Below are 16,164 nucleotides of genomic sequence, written 5' to 3'. Positions count from 1 at the left end.
GCTGCTGTGTGCCTGGCAGTGTCCTGGGGTTGTGCCTCATTTTGGTTAATTTAGTCAAAAATTTCCAGTGGTAAGACATGCGATGCTATTAGTCTCTTTAGCTTGGGCTGGGGAAGTTTAAATTCCTCAAAATCCCACCACTATAATTTTTCTCTTAAGTAACAAATACAACAAGTACTCAGCCCATATTGTCTGATGTTTAATATCTGCCTAAAACGATCATAGTTGAATATGTCTTTATTGTTTACTTGATTTAAACAATTCACTATAAACGTCTACTTCCCCTTTCTTATTTCCTACCAGAGTTATAGTTTTTAGCATCTTCTCTGCCCCTTATGCATTTTTCTGCCTCTTTCCATATTTTCTCTTGTTATTCTGTACTTTTGTTTCTATGTCTAGTGTTGAGCCTTTCCACTAATTTTTCAAACCATACAGAGCATCTACACAAACATTCTAACCATGCTTGTCTCCACTATATCTCTGTTTAAAACTTTAGCTACTTAGGAAATGGTAGGATGAGAAGGTGTACGAGCCTTGGAGTTGAGATTCATAGTAGTTGGGTGACTATTTACTAAGTTATATATTTTGAGGTTCACTTTACTGGACAGTAAAATGAAGATTAAAATATTGCTAGGGGTGCCTTAGGAACTCAACATTGGAGGTATTTGTATTGTAAGGCATGAAGTCATTGCTCAGTCCACATTTCTACTCCCTGTGCTCTTGCTCATGGGAAATACGGATGTGTACAGGAGTGTTGGAGGAACAGAGAGTAGACTGGTCTTCTTAGCTTTTGCTTTTCTCGTTGTCTCCTTTCCACATCTAGTTACTTCCCCTCGCTCTGACTTCCTTCTTTCTGGTCTCAGCTTGGTGTGTGTGTGTCTCTGAGCTATGGATATGTGTGTGCAAGTGAGTGGATGGCAATTCAATGGCAGATCTGTATTTTTAAAGTACAAACCAAATTGGATGAAAGCAAAATTGGTCGTAACTGTCACATCACTGGAAGCAATAACAGAGCAAACGATAACCAAGGACAGGAAAGAAGATGGAAAAAATTACTAAGAGGAAAGTCTAATCTTAAAGCAGAATTCTTATATGGCACCTCAGCAGACCATGGCTTTCACAGAGAATCTCTCAAAGACTGATACAGCTGTGTAGACATCCCCACTGCCATTTCTTCTTAGCAGGCAGTAGTGCACTCTAGTGATGACAGATGTCAAGGGTGACTTGTCTTCTACCCTATCTTTGTTCATGTACTAGTGATCTCCCTTGGCATTGGCTCTATTCTCTTGAAGTCATCTATAATTCTTGTTTTCTTTAAAAAAATGTTCCCCCGGGAGTCTTTCTAATGGCACGGGATCATTTCAGCGCTTGTTCTGTGTCTTCACCCAGAGAATTTACATCTCAGACTCTCATCTTCCATTAGGAAAAAGAGAGCTGGGGGTCTGATGGAGGGAACGTTGGTGTTGATAGTTTCACAGAGAGTGTTCTATAGAAATGTGTGAGCATTTTCAGGAAAAGCAGCTGGTTACCTGAACTGGAGGCTGGGACAGTCATTTGTGTATATTTTGTATTGAGAGCAGAAAGGAAAAAAGAGTTAAGTAGCAATAATAGGCGGATGTAACATGAGTGTATGCGTGATGCATACACTTAAAGGGCTTGGTCTATCAAGGACAGTATGGGATGGGTGGCAGGCTCTTAGAGACTTTAGTGATCGCTTCTCCTTGGGGAGGGTCTTATAATTGATAGTGACTTTATTTTGTGCAGGGTATGTGAGTTTATATGACTGGTGACCTATTGCCAAAATATACAAGCAAAGAATGAAACTGTACCTCTCCGGTATCTACAGAATGGAATATTACAGAGCAATAAGAAGAAAGTAAATTATTGTTGCATCTTACGACGTGAATGAGTCTCTGAATATAAACCATGAGAGAAGTAAAATGTCAGATACTACATATTATGTGATTTTATTTACATGGAATCAAAATGTAGAAGAAAATAAAAACAAACTAAACTCTAACAGTTGCTTGAGGTGAAGGGAAAAGACAAATTAAGAGAGACATCAAGGCAATCAAATTGGACAGTGTGTATCTCCATATCCCCACCATTCTTCAATGGAACAGGAAAAAAAGAATGAAGATTCTTTTTTTTTTCCAGTTCAAGTCAGATTTGGGGATTTCCCACAGGAGCACATAGATGAGTCTCCATCTATTTGAAGAACTAAAACATCATCAGAACTGTGAAGATCTGGACGCAGCTGTACCTGCCAAAAGACTTCAGGGACGACAACTGTAGAAGACACTTAGCTGAAGTCAGATGCCAAGAGGAATGTTCAGACAAAGAGGCCTCTGAAAGGTGAGTGATTAGCTGTGGGGTTTCCCTATGTCTGAGAAGGTAGATACATGTACGCTAAGACAATTCCTGCGTTGCAGACCCCTTCTTTTGCAGGAGGGAGTCTGATCCACTAGTGACGTCAGTCCTCTGTGCTTTACCTAGAAACCCGCATTATTCCTGACCCCCACACACTGAGTGCAAATACTCAAACACTCACATAAAGGCATACCATGCTATCAATCTTCATGACCAAGCTGAGAGCTCGAGCACAGAGCATCGCCATCTTTCTTGAAGACAGCATTCTCCTTGACTCTTTCAAGAAACTTGGTGAGTCATATTTCTCAAAGAAAGGAACTCTGATTTTCTTCTTGTAGAAAAGCATACATATTCTTTGGAGAATTGCTGTTTAGAGGGTAGGGACATGGGTAACAATGACTCAGACTGGACTCTGGGAAAGTCAGTGAGCCGTGACTTTACACAGAGGACATAAAATGGAAGAAGTGGAAGGAGGAAGGCTGACCTACCAAAAACAGGGCTACTGCGGTGCCCAGGATGAAGCCGGCAATCACGTCTGAACAGTGGTTCCGGTACTCTGAGACCCGATTGAGGCCTGTCAGGAAGGCTGTACAGAGGGTCCCCAAGCACAGCACTGGCTTGGCCAGCCGACTGCTCTTTGTCTTGATTGTGCTTGTGATGTACATCTGCAGGGGGAGAGAGACTGGTGAGTCCCAGGTTGTCCTTGTACTGGAGCATCCACAGGAGTGTACACATATCCCAGGTCGGAAGCAGGGACTTTGAGGAAGGGACCCTTAGAAATTACATCTCATTGGACAACTTCATTAAGCTAGTAAGTTAGTCTGGAAACAGGGTAGCGATGACAATGAACCTGAGTTTGTTAGTGACTTTTGCATCGTCATGAGTTTCCCAACAAAAATTATACTGTCAGAAGGAATAATTGAAGAGCAATAGCTGGATGCAGAACACATAGTTTTTATGTTAAGAACCAGAGAATTATGTAGTGGTGATATTACAAAATTCATATAAAATTCTTAGATAACAGGTAAACCTTCTATTTGAATGCGTTTGTGGCAGAAGATATCAAGTAGGGGAGACATTTCACATTTGATTTTTTTTCTGTGCCCTATACTACTGTCTGCACACTTTGGGGCCAGCATATAAAATTGTTCACTGACTACTTAGTGGACCTAATCTGAATGGTCCAGTCACAACTATGGGTCACTATTACGCTGGAAGTTGATTTTCATATCGGGGACAAATGTGTTCTGCTACATTTGTTTGCTATTTCTTTGTCTACTTCAAAGTGCTTTAAACACTAAAATTCTTGTGTACCACAATACCTAAAAGGGTGAAGGATCCGAACAAAATGAAAGCTGCTGCACTCTCTGACACTGGGAACGTGGACTGTTGTTATCAAATGTATCCGTAATGCCCACACGTAAGAAAACATGCTTCTGGCAAACTACAACACTTTGGTAAAACAGCACTAGAGGGCACTGGTGACCCACCATTTCCCTTTTTCTTTTCAGATGGACTTCATAGCCCAGTCTGGCCTCAAACTTGCTTCAATCCTGTCTCAACCTCCTATGTGGGTTCTAGGACTACAGACTTATCTCATTATTTCTGATCAAATGTGGTGAGTTCAGTAACCCTAATCCCCCTCCTCCCGCAAGGCTGAGAGTTAAGATTATAACCTATAGAATATTTGATGTCCCAAGTATGAATACATTCATGTAGATGAATCTGGCAATATTACATTGGGAAATTGATTTCTAGGAAGATTCTTCAACTCTAGCATGAATCCTAGTGGGATACAGATGCTTCTTGAGCCTGTATAACAGGTGGTGCAAAAAACTCTGGTAGATCAAAGTTACATAGATTGTAAAATATTGTGATCTTCTGACTGTGGGAATTGTTGCTTAAAGTGTTAAATGCAATACATATGTCCAATTTGATGTTTTGTGCTTCTCTATTGTTTTCTAGGTATGTTTGAGTCATTCCTGTAAAATATCAACCATGAAGAACATAGACCATTAGTTGATATTCTTCACAATATTACATGGTACCTAGAAAGCAACTGCTGAACGTTTTCATTAGAATTTTCTCTATATTTGGCACATAATAATTGCAGATATTTAGGAGAGCTGTGTAGTGTTTCAGCACCTCTATGCATCTTGCAATGAAGCCCTGGCAATTAGCATATCCATCAGTCTTGAGTAATCCTGAAAGCATAATTTAGCACATAACAGAAAACGTTTATTCAGTCAGAATGTTGTATCTGGGTTTATCTAATTGAGTGCGAGGCCTGCTTTAAACAGGATGATGTCCGAATCCTTGGATGAAGCCAGCATGGCGAATTCTTTCTGCTGCTGCCGATATTCAGGTTTCATCTGATGATGACACACTGGTTTAAGTTACCCGTTTATTTTTCTAATGGCATTATCAAAATCAATTTCACACAGTAGTTACTTGAATCTGATAAAAATGCAAAACAGGAGAGAAGCAAAAGCACATGGCTTTATACAAATTATCACTCCAGAAAATTTAGGAACCAATCAATATTCTGAAAACCAGGAAACACACTAAACGCCGAGATGGGGCTGAGGAGGAAGTTGAGGTACCCCAGAATATCTGGGTAGTCTGAAGGAGCCTTAACTCTGTCTTCCTTAGGGGTCTGACCAATGGCCACTTGCACCCACGAAAGGTACATGACAAACGCACCAGTGAATGACCTTGTGGTGTTGGCTTATATGTGTTCTAGCTCAGAGTTGTGCTCTTGAGTTCTAGGTTCAAAAGAAGCATAGATCAGAGAAAGATGAAATAAGCCATTTCCAACATGCATGTGAATTAAAATGTAGGAAAACAAGAAGGTACCATTGCTCTTCCTCGGATGAGAGCAAAACAAACAGACAATGCATTATGACCTAGCAGAGCAATGGGAGACTGTGTGATTTAGGGAGAAGTGAAGTTTGGGGTCTTAGACTCTTCTGGGAATATCCAACTCTTAACAGAGCATAACGCATGTTGCAAGAATCACAGGAGACACAGGTTTAATTCTGACCTGCACACTGTGAGCTTAACCACATCCAGGTCAACACTTGAAAACCTACAGGTAGGGACGAGCAAGGTATGCTGTTCTGAAACCAGTCAAAACTGTGGCAGAATATTCAGAGAGTTCCAGTTCCAGGAGCTTAGCCACAGCTCTGACTGTGTATTCTTAGGTATTCATGAGGCCTTGGTTTCCTCACCTATAAACCAGGAGGGTATAAATGGACAATTATCAAAGTTCTCTTCAAACTAAGATCTATGGAAGGTTAGGATTAGGAATGGATTAGGGTGGGGCTTATTTTATCCACAGTGAGAGAAAGACTTAAGTCACCACGTGACAGGGATGACACAATGGTGGTGGGAAGGGTGAGAGACACAGCCCAGCGGAACCTCGGCATGGAGAGACAGTAAGACTCACACTCACCGTGGCATATAAGGCGGAGTAAATACTCAGAGCAGCGTGTTTGGAAGGAAAGGACCTCCGAGCTTTTTCTATCACTTCCAGGTCCCCAGTGCAGATGTTGCCATTGTTGATGAACTGGTGGTGTGCCCGGCAGTCTGTACTGGTATAGTTTGGCTGGCACACTGTCAGGAAGTACGGTGTTAGGTGACCAGTGACTACTTGCCCGGCGTTTACAAAAATGTCAGTAGCAAAAAGTCCAAATGCAAATACCCCTATAAGGAGATTTGAAAGAAGTCAGAGAGATGACATGCAATTGCCAGTTGGCTTTTGCCCCAGAAAGAGATTGGGGGAGTTCATGATGACACCTTCAAAAGAATGTTAAGAGTCATATTGTCCTTTAGAGATGAAGCCTGCCTCCCCAATGACCATCTCTTCCCACTCTTGGCAGGCCATCTACTGTTAGCCTTTTATTGCTTTGCTTGAGCATGTTAGCAGCAACATAGTCTTGATGGAAGGAACTGGAAGGGTGAAGTCTCACTGACTTGGGCTCCAGCCCAAGAATGAGTAGTATAACTTCTTTGAACCTCAGTGCCCTTGGTTAAGAATTAGAGGTGGGGTAGCTTGGGAAGATGACACGAGATATATACAAAATACCCAGTATGAGTCTGGGTTTGTTTTGCTTTTGAGACAGGGTCTCATGTAGCCCAGGGTAGTCTCAAACTTTCTATGTAGCCCAGGATAATCTTACAACTTCTGACCTTCCAGCTATCACCTCCTAAGTACTGGCACTCCCGGAGTATGCCACTGTAGCTGTTTTATGCAGTGGTAGGAATGGAACCTGGGCTTTTCTGCACGCTAGACAAGCTGACCAACTGAGCTATATCCCTAGACTCATAGTATCTTATGTGATTCCTTTTTCTATAGAAAATGTATTTAGCCTTTTTTTATTTAGAAATGGAAATAAGCTGTTATCTATAACACCCTGGTAAGTGAGAATGAATAAGGATTTTACAGAGTTCCTCCTCAAAGAGAGGAAAAAAAGATTATTCCAAAAATGTCGCTGCATTGTTTTACTTGATGAAGGGATTAGTAAAGGCAGAAATAGAAAACAGATTCAAGTCAACAGTTAATTGTGGTATCAGTTTCTTCCTGCTGCTATAACAAGCTGCCACCAACACCATGGCTTGAAACAATGCAAATCTATGTCCTCACCAAGTTATGAAAGTTGGAAGAACAAAGTAGATGTTAGTCAGATGAAGCTCCGAGTGTTGTCTGGGTTATCTTTCTGTGAACTCTGGAAAGTTCCAGGATAGAACTTATTCCTTCTCCTTACCAGCACTGAGGAGTTGCCTCCTTTCTAGCATTCACCTTTATTCCACAGCTCCATTGGCTCTGACTTTCTCATCTGTCTCTGAAAATGCTTGTGATTGTACTTAATCCACCTGGACAAACCAGAATAATCCCTGATCTTGAGATCATTAATGCAAGCATATCTGCAGATCCGCCTTTCACAAAAAGTAGCAAGACCACCATTTTCAGGGTCATCCTTTGGGGTCCATGCACAAGCATGCATTCTTGTGTGTGTGTGAGTGTATGTGCATGTGTGCCTATATGTGTGTGCACATTCATGTGAGTGTGCTCATGCCTGTATGTGCATGTGTGTATATATATATGTACATATATGTGTGCTTGTGCATATATGCATGTGTGTATGTGAGTACATGAATGATGTGCACGCATGAATGTGCATGTATATATGTGCACATGTGTGTGTATGTGTGTTCTGACTATTGTTTAGCTGAGAAGCCTGAGCATTCCACCTGTAGAATTATAGCCTGCTCGCTCATGAATTCCACAGCTTTAACCTCAACAAGCTTGACCATCAATACAATAAAAAGGTTTTTTTTATTTGAAAACAATTTTTAGCTGACATGTAAAAACAAAAATTATACATACTTGTGAGGTACCACGTGATATTTTGACACATGCAGTATGTGTTTTAGAAGATTTAAATCATTTGCATTGTGACTTAAGTTATCAAACCATCATTTGTATTTATTTCCTTAATCATTTGTCATTTGTGGTGAAAATAATCAAACTCCTTCTTCCTAGCATTCTAAAAGCTATTGTCAATGCTGACAGTTATTGGGCGGAGAGAAGGCACGGTGGTTTAGACCACTTGTGGCTCTTGCAGATGGCAGGGGTTCAGTTTCTAGCACCTCCATGGTGGCTCATAACCATCTGGAACTCTAGTTCCAGGGGATCTAATGTCTTTTTCTGGTCTCCGGGGTACTGCACATATGTGGTATGCTAACATACATACAGGCAAAACGCACTAAAAAATTGAATAAATTCTTAAAATGTTGATGCTTACCCTATCGCCACGGCTACCTCTATCTTTAGTCTCATTAAACAACCTCTCTTTATCCCTTCCTCCCCATCCATTTAGCTTTGCCAAAGTCCAAGTTTCTTGATTCCATACGCGAGTGAGATTATATACTTTCTATGACTCCTTCCGGTTTCATTTTGATATGTATTGATTGCTATAATTTTCCTTTCCATAGCTTAGCAAGAACGTGCTTTATCACAATGAAAGCTGGCATCTTTATTAGCTGCAGGCGACTCACACTTAGGGGCTCTGACCCGGGAGAGCAGCCATCCATTGATCATGCCTGGCAGGATTCATCCCCAGGCTATGGAAATCTGAGTGGTTGGGGGAAAAAAAAATTTTTTTTTTTGCATCCTCAAGTAAGGTTCTTAAAGACCAGTCTGTGGCTTGTTCAAGGGGTAATAAGTCTGTCTAGACAATATTTTCCTGGAAACGAGGGTTATTTATGACTTGAAAATAGAAAAGAGACAGCATTTTCCTCTGGCATTTTATTCATCAGGCAGGCCTTCAACGAGAACAATGGTAGATTTTGGGAGAAGGAGGGTCCTAGACATGCAGGATCAGTGTTGGAAGAACCAGCTGCTCGCCTACAGTGATTGTGGGATGGTGGGCTCTGCACATGCTGTCCTGCTACTGTGTTTGGCAGTGCTCCTCCGTCTTTTCTCTGCTTAAATCTGCCTTTCCTGCTGGCTTAACAGCATCCACTCTCCTCACATATCAGTGTGGCATGTGAGAGTCAGATCTGAAGGGCACTGGCCACCTGAGGGATTCCAGCCTCCTCTGGCACAGTCCATGCCGACAAAGGGCTGTAGAACCTATAGTGACGTATAGGTAATGTTGGAGCACACTGTGTTTCTGTAAAAGGCCTTCGCTATTCCTTTGTTGGTCAGCCCTGAACTCCTTGAGGTTATCTTTATAGTTCTCAGAAATGAAACAACTGTTTAGAATTGGGTGAAATATACTGAATGGCCTCTTCTATCGGAAGGTATGATATTAAGGAGATGTTAAAAAAAAAAAAGATCTATGCTTGATGCCTAAAATCATTTGAGGGAGATCATAACTTTGAAATTTTAGGTACTTTTTAAAACTTTCTATTAGCACATATACATCATATGTAAGAATGGGCTCAGTATGACAGTTTCCTAATGTAGATAATGTATTTTGATCAAATTCACCCTCATTGCTCTCTCTTGATGCCCCCCTCCTCCCATTTATTCCACTCCTCTTATCGACTGATCTCCCTTCTACTTTTAAGGCTGTTTTGTGTATGATCCCTTGACTTTATCGTTAATGCTGCTTACAGAGCACAGACGGTTTCCTTACAGGAGCATGGACACCTACTAGTAACTACATACCATTGAAGAAAATGTCTTTCCCTTTCCCACCAACCAATCAGCCATTATCTGCTCACAAATCCTCAGTGGTGCTGGGTCTTCTGTTTTATAAAAAGATGAGAGAGGAAGGGATATGTTTGATGGAGGCAAGGTATGGTGTGGGGGCAGGGGGTGCCTCTGTGGGCCCATGCTGAGACATCTTTCCCCCCTGAGGTACCTGCTACATGGATAGTATAGTATAGAATAGAGTTTATTCAGGGCATGGGGAGGGGAGTTGAGAGCAGAGTAGAGACAGAGAAAGGTAGAGAGAGGAAGAGGGAGAGGGGGAGGGAAAGGGAGAAGAAGAAGAAGAAGAAGAAGAAGAAGAAGAAGAAGAAGAAGAAGAAGAAGAAGAAGAAGAAGAAGAAGAAGAAAGAGAGAGAGAGAGAGAGAGAGAGAGAGAGAGAGAGAGAGAGAGAGAGAGAGACCATGTAGCCCCTTTAATAGTGTGTCAGGCACACAGGCTGTTGCCAGGCAACTGTGGGGCAGAGCCTAGACTATATGCCAACAGTGGGGGCTCATAAGGCCCCATGTTGTGTGGGTAAGCACACCTCCCATGAATTCAAGAGCAGCAGCCATGCCAGGGCTGTCAGTCAGCATTCTTTCCCACTCTCCCTACCTCAGTTTCCCTCCAGCTCTTACATTCTTTCCGTCCCTTCTTCTGTGATATTCTCGGAGCATTGGAGGAATGAGATAGATGTTCCATTTCTGGCTGAGCATTCAACAGTTATTTTAAGCACTTTGCTTACTTACACATCTCTGCAGTTACCACTGACTTCTAAAGAAAGAATATTCTCTGACCAAAGATGACAGCAACACCAATATAAATAACAAACACTGTGATTTAGAAGATAATTTGGTCAACACATCATGTTCACTTAGCAAAAACCAACAGCAGTAGTTTTCCCAAGGTAGCCTATGACCTCCTTGGCCGTGGTATTATTCTGAACTTCTTCTTATGCAGCAAGCCTCAAATCCAATCAGGAAATGGTTGATTACCCCAGAACAGATATGGCACTATTGCACCAGAAGGGACATCTTGCTTAGCCAAATGTTAGTGCATCATGATGGGTTTACAGTTGACTAAGATTGTTAATATTATTTTTCTCTGAATTAAAATTATATTGTGCACAACTGTGGGATTCATTGTGATGTGTCCATACATGCACACAGCATGCCCTGTACAAACTGAAGGAAACTTTTCCACCTCAAACACCTCTCCCCAATCCCAAATAAACATGGTTGTATTTCTAGGTCTCCATTCTTTAGTGTTTATGAGGGGGAAGGGGGAAGAAGGAGGGAGGGAAAGGAAGAAGGGAAAGGAGGAAGAGAGAGTGGGAGAGAGTTAGGGAGAGGAAGAAGGGAGGAGAGTGAGGAGAGAGAGAGAGAGAGAGAGAGAGAGAGAGAGAGAGAGAGAGAGAGAGAGAGAGGAGGGAGAGAGGAGGGAGAGAGGAAGAAAGAATTTGTCTAGTTTTACTTAATATAATGATCTTTAGATCTCTCCATTTTTCTCAACAAAAACATGACAGTATTTCTGTCTTCTTTGTGGCCAAATGAGACTGCACTGTGTCTCAGCCATGTACACACACCTGTCTGACATAGCCTTTCATTCTCCTTGGCCATTTACCTACAACTGGAATAGCTAGGTCAGACAGGAAATCTGATTTGGGTTTTCAGGGTAACTTCTATATTCTTCACAGTGGCTGCACTAATTAACATTCTCACCAACAGAGAAGAGTTCTTTTTTTTCTCCACATCCAAAACAGAAATTTCCTTTATTCTGTTTTAACTGAAGCGAGGGGACCTCTCAATTTTGTTTTGATTTGAATGTCTTTCATGTTAATGATTCAGAGCACCCGTTCCCTTTTTCCCCTGTTACATTTCTTCTTTTGAGAAATGTCTATTCAGGTCATTTGCCCATCATTTGGTTTGCCTGTTTGGATACATGTGGATAGGTGAGGTTGGCCTGGATTCTTGATCCTCCTGCCTCCACCTCCTAGTGCTGGGATTTTAAATGTGTGCCACTACACCTGGCTTATTTATTCCTTAAAAAAGGTGTTCTTTTAAAATGATCTTTATCTCTTTATATATTCTGGGTATGAACTGTTGTATGTATGGTTGGTAACTATTTTCTCCCATTATGTAGGCCATCCGCTCCCTCTGGTGATTGTTTCCCTCGGTGTGAAGTTGTTAACATTTTTAAGAATGTATTTGTTCTTTAAACTTTTCCTACAAGTTTGCATTGTTGAGGATTCCACCTCCGTGTTCCCCTCTATACCTTTTCTTCTTGCTGGTCCACATTGTGGCCTAGACAGTTTCACTTCTGTTTCCCTGCAAAAGTCTTTAAGCTTGGTGTAACTCCCCCTGGCAATTTTTTGCTTCTGTTTTCTGAGCCGCTCGAGTCACAGAAGCATTCTTGCTATGCTTCTCCCCTAGCCTCCAGTTTCCAGTCTTGTATTAGGTACTTTAGCCATTGGGATTGATCTTTCTGCAAGCTGAGAGATACATACAGTCTTCCGGTGCGGATACATTGTTCTTCAGTGCTGTCTGAAGAAGAGGATGTCCATTTTCCCGTGTGCATCTTGTTGCCTTTGTCAAGAGTAGGATTTAGTTTCCTGTACCTCTTCAATGTGCCTTAAAGCTAGGACACCTCCAGCTTTGCTCATCTTACTCGTGGTTGCGTGGCTAGTCCTGTGTGCTTTCATATAAAATTTCAGATTTTCTATTTCTGTGCAGTAGATCATTAGTATTTTAATGGGGATTAGATGGGATCTCTGTATCTCTTTGGATAATATAGACATCTTAGCAGCAACTTTTTAATCCATGAAAACATGGGAAGTCTTTCTCTTTTTCTATAAGACTTCTACAGTTTATTTCATCGGTGATTTAGAATTTTCTCCAATGCCTTTTTATTTACTTGTTAAACTTATTCCCATGTGTTTTAAATAACTCTCGTGATGGGATTGCTTTCATGACTTCTTGTCAAAATTATTAAAAGTTGTTATTGGTGTGTAGAAAATGACTTAGTTTTTATATGATGACCTTGTACCTGAAACTTTTTTTTTTTTTATTCCTGCGCTTGCTTTTTTTTTTTTTTCTTTTCTTGTCTTTTCTTTTTTCGGAGCTGGGGACCGAACCCAGGGCCTTGCGCTTGCTAGGCAAGCACTCTACCACTGAGCTAAATCCCCAAACCTGTACCTGAAAGTTTTAATTTACATTTCTATTCTAATTGTGTTTTGATGGAGACGTATTATTTTCTCATCATATCATCTGCAAATAGGGGTGATTATGATTCCCTCACTTATCGTGTGCCCTTTATTTGTTTTTTTCTTGCCCAATTGTTTTAGCTAAAGTTTCTAGTTCTATATTTAGTAACAGTGTTGACAGTAGATTCTTACTTTGTTCTGAGTATCAGGGCCATACAGTAAGATTTCCACATGTGGTCTGACATTAGCCCTGGGCATACACAGCTTTGATTATGTTGGGGCACGGAACTTCCATACTTCCTTTGTTCAGTGCTTTTATCATGGGCATGCATTGAGTTTAACAAAATGGCTTTCCCCACATTTAGTGAGATGTAATGTTTCTTTTATTCTGTTAATATAATTTTTTTTATTTGCTACCCTCCAATATCTGAAAAATAGGTTCTACTGGGTATGGTAATTTGCATGGCAAGTATTTTTTTCTCAGCATTTGGAACACAACATCATTCTCTCCTGGTGTGGAAAGTTTCTCCTGAGAAATCTGTTTGTATTCTTTAAACACAAATGCCTCAAACAGGATGCAGGTTTTATTATGCAGATATCATAAATCTCTCATAGTTTTCTAACTTGAAATGTTGGCAATCAAACACTACAAAAGATCTTCCCGTGCTTCTGAGTATTCCAAAGACATGGGTGGTTGTTTCGTAATGGTCTTCTAAAGTCCTTGAATGGTCTTTTCAGCTTCTATTTTTTTGTATGAATACAATATTTTAAAATAGCTATCTTTACACCCATGCCTTCTTTCTTTGGCTTGATCTGGATTGCTGTTGAGTTTTTCCACTGTATGATTTGACTTACAGAGTTTGTTCCTGAGATTTTGATTTGTTCTTTCACAAAATTCTTATTCTTTTGCTGTCACTTTTACTCATATCTATATATAATTTCTTATATATATAAGAATTGTCTCCTTAATTTCCTTTAATGGCTTGCCTATCTGTGTTCTTTTAGCTTTCATTTGCTTTTTGTTTATAACCATATTTTTTAAATTCATTATCAGGCACTTCAGCCATTTTTATCCCTTTGGGACCTGATTCTTGAGCTATGTTTCTTTTGGGGGTATCTGTTTTCGTCTTCTTGTTTCATCATATTTCTTCTCTTTCTGTATTGAGATCTGCTCATTTGATGGATCACGGATTTCTACCAGGTTTTGAGGTGGTCTGCTTTAGTAAAGGGCCCTTTGTTGTAACTGTTTCTTAAGGGTAGGCATTATTTTGTTATCTAATATGGACTTTGTTTCTAGCTGGGTGCCCACCAGGATAGAACTTCATTTTAGCATCTTAGGGCTTTGATTAATGAGGCTAAATAAAGACCAACAGACCTTCTATCTCTGCAGATCACACAAGAACAGTACTCCAGAAGTTCAGGCAGCTGTGGTATAGACAGCAGTGGGTGTGGGAGTTCAAAGTATGGCTCTTCCTAGCCTGGGAATGGAAACCCTTACTGAATGATGGGGGTTCTTCATGTACTGTTGATGCTTGTTAGGGCAATGGTATAGCAGCAGTGGTGAAGGGCCTGATGCATTTGTCTTCTGACCAGTCAGCAGTGGTGCCAGCCTAGAGGCTTCACGAGGAGTAGTAGCAGTATGAATCATGGTAATCCAGGCAAATGGATGGAATTAAAGAATATCATCTGGAGTGAGGTAATCCACTCACAAAAGAACATACATGGTATGTACTCACTGATAAGTGGATATTAGGCAAGAAATCTTGGAATATCCATGATACAACTCACAGACCATATGAAGCTCAAGAAGAAGGAAGACCAAAGTGTGGATACTTCAGTCCTTCTTAGAAGTGGGAACAAAATACTCACAGGAGGTAGAGGGACTTGGGAGGAAGAGAGGAGGGGGAAGGGAAAAAAGGAGGGAAGGATCAGGTATGGGAAGAGGAGACAGGGATGATATACAGAGGGCCAGGAACTTGAATAGAACTGTGTAGCAATGGGGGATGGGGAATTGGGGGTAGCCACCAGAAAGTCTCAAAAACCAGGAAAGTAAGACACTCTCAGGACTCAACAGGGATGAGATTATCTGAAATGCCCAACAAAGGGGAGGGAGAACCTGTAGAAACCATTTCCAGAGATTAGGCAAGGCCTTTGGTTAGGGGATAGGACCACCCACTCATCTCCAAGTTTTTAATCCAGAATTGCTCCTGTCTAAAGGAAATACAGGAACGAAGCGTGGAGTAGAGACTGAAGGAAAGGCCATTTAGAGACTGCCCCACCTGGGGATTCATCCCATATACAGCCACCAAACCCAGACACTATTTTGGATGCCAAGCAGTGCTTGCTGACAGGAGCCTGATAAAGCTGTTTCCAGAGAGGCTTTGCTAGAGCCTGACAAATACAGATGGGAATGTTCACAGCCAACTATTGGATGAGCACGGGAACTCAATGGAGTAGCTAGGGAAAGGACTGAAGGAGCTGAAGGGGTTTGTAACCCTATAGAAAGGACAACAATAACAATCAAGCATACCCCTCCCCCCAGAGCTCCCAGGGACTAAACCACCAACCAAAGAGTACACATGGAGGGCCCCATGGCTCCAGCTGCATATGTAGCAGAGGATGGACCTTGTCGGGCATCAATGGGAGTAAAAGCCCTTGGTCCTGTGAAGGTTTGATGCCCCAGTGTAGGGGAATGCCAGGGCAGTGAGGTGGGAGTGGGTGGATTGGTGGGGGAACACCCTCATAGAAGCAGGAGGAGGGGGGATGAGATGGGAGGTGCAGAGGGGAAGCCAGGCAAGAGGATAACATTTGAAATGTAAATAAAAAATATCAAATTTAAAAAAATAATAAAAGAGGCCTTGAAAAAAATCATGGTAATCTTTCTGTGGCCCACTTAGGTCCTGATAAGTGTGTGTTCAGACAAAATGCTCTGTGTGTGTGTGTGTGTGTGTGTGTGTGTGTGTGTGTGTGTGTGTGTGTGTGTGTAGAAAGTATATATGTATGACTACAGCAAAGTTGTTATGTTCTGTCTGTGTGTGAATTTAACTAGAGTGGACAAGATTTTGGGGGAAGATGAGAGCCTAAGCCATTGGTGTTTCTACCACCTCACCATTCTCCTGTGGGTGGAGCAGGGCCACAGGTGTGCTGTTCCTCCCTGCTGGCATCTGAGTGTGAGAGGGGCTACGGGAACTGCATGGGTGGCTTTCTTCAGTCCCAATACCAGAGTAACACAGAGCTGTAATCAGAGGGCAAACATCCTGATTCTGAGTCCTCAAGATAGTGGCCTCTGTCCACTTGTGTCATGATATCCATCATCCACAATTTGGCCACTGAGCAAGCTTAGGTCACAGTCCCATGGCTAGGCCAAGCTGTATTGGCAAAGCTTCCCCTAAC

At 41.5% G+C, this 16,164-nt stretch overlaps 1 protein-coding gene across 1 annotated transcript in view; it reads right to left on the bottom strand.

The window, feature by feature from the left end:
• Positions 1 to 16,164, bottom strand: part of Plppr1 (phospholipid phosphatase related 1) — a 287,822-nt gene that overhangs the window by 8,945 nt on the left and 262,713 nt on the right. The window contains exons 5-6 of the mRNA NM_201271.3: positions 5,825 to 6,075; positions 2,859 to 3,035 (exon numbers count right to left, since the gene is read on the bottom strand). Of these exons, the coding sequence (NP_958428.2) occupies positions 2,859 to 3,035; positions 5,825 to 6,075 (428 nt within the window). The remainder of the gene's footprint in view (positions 1 to 2,858; positions 3,036 to 5,824; positions 6,076 to 16,164) is intronic.

Source organism: Rattus norvegicus, chromosome 5, assembly GCF_036323735.1.
Source record: "Rattus norvegicus strain BN/NHsdMcwi chromosome 5, GRCr8, whole genome shotgun sequence".
Lineage (NCBI taxonomy): Eukaryota > Metazoa > Chordata > Mammalia > Rodentia > Muridae > Rattus > Rattus norvegicus.
This window is presented reverse-complemented; position numbering and strand designations above follow the sequence as displayed.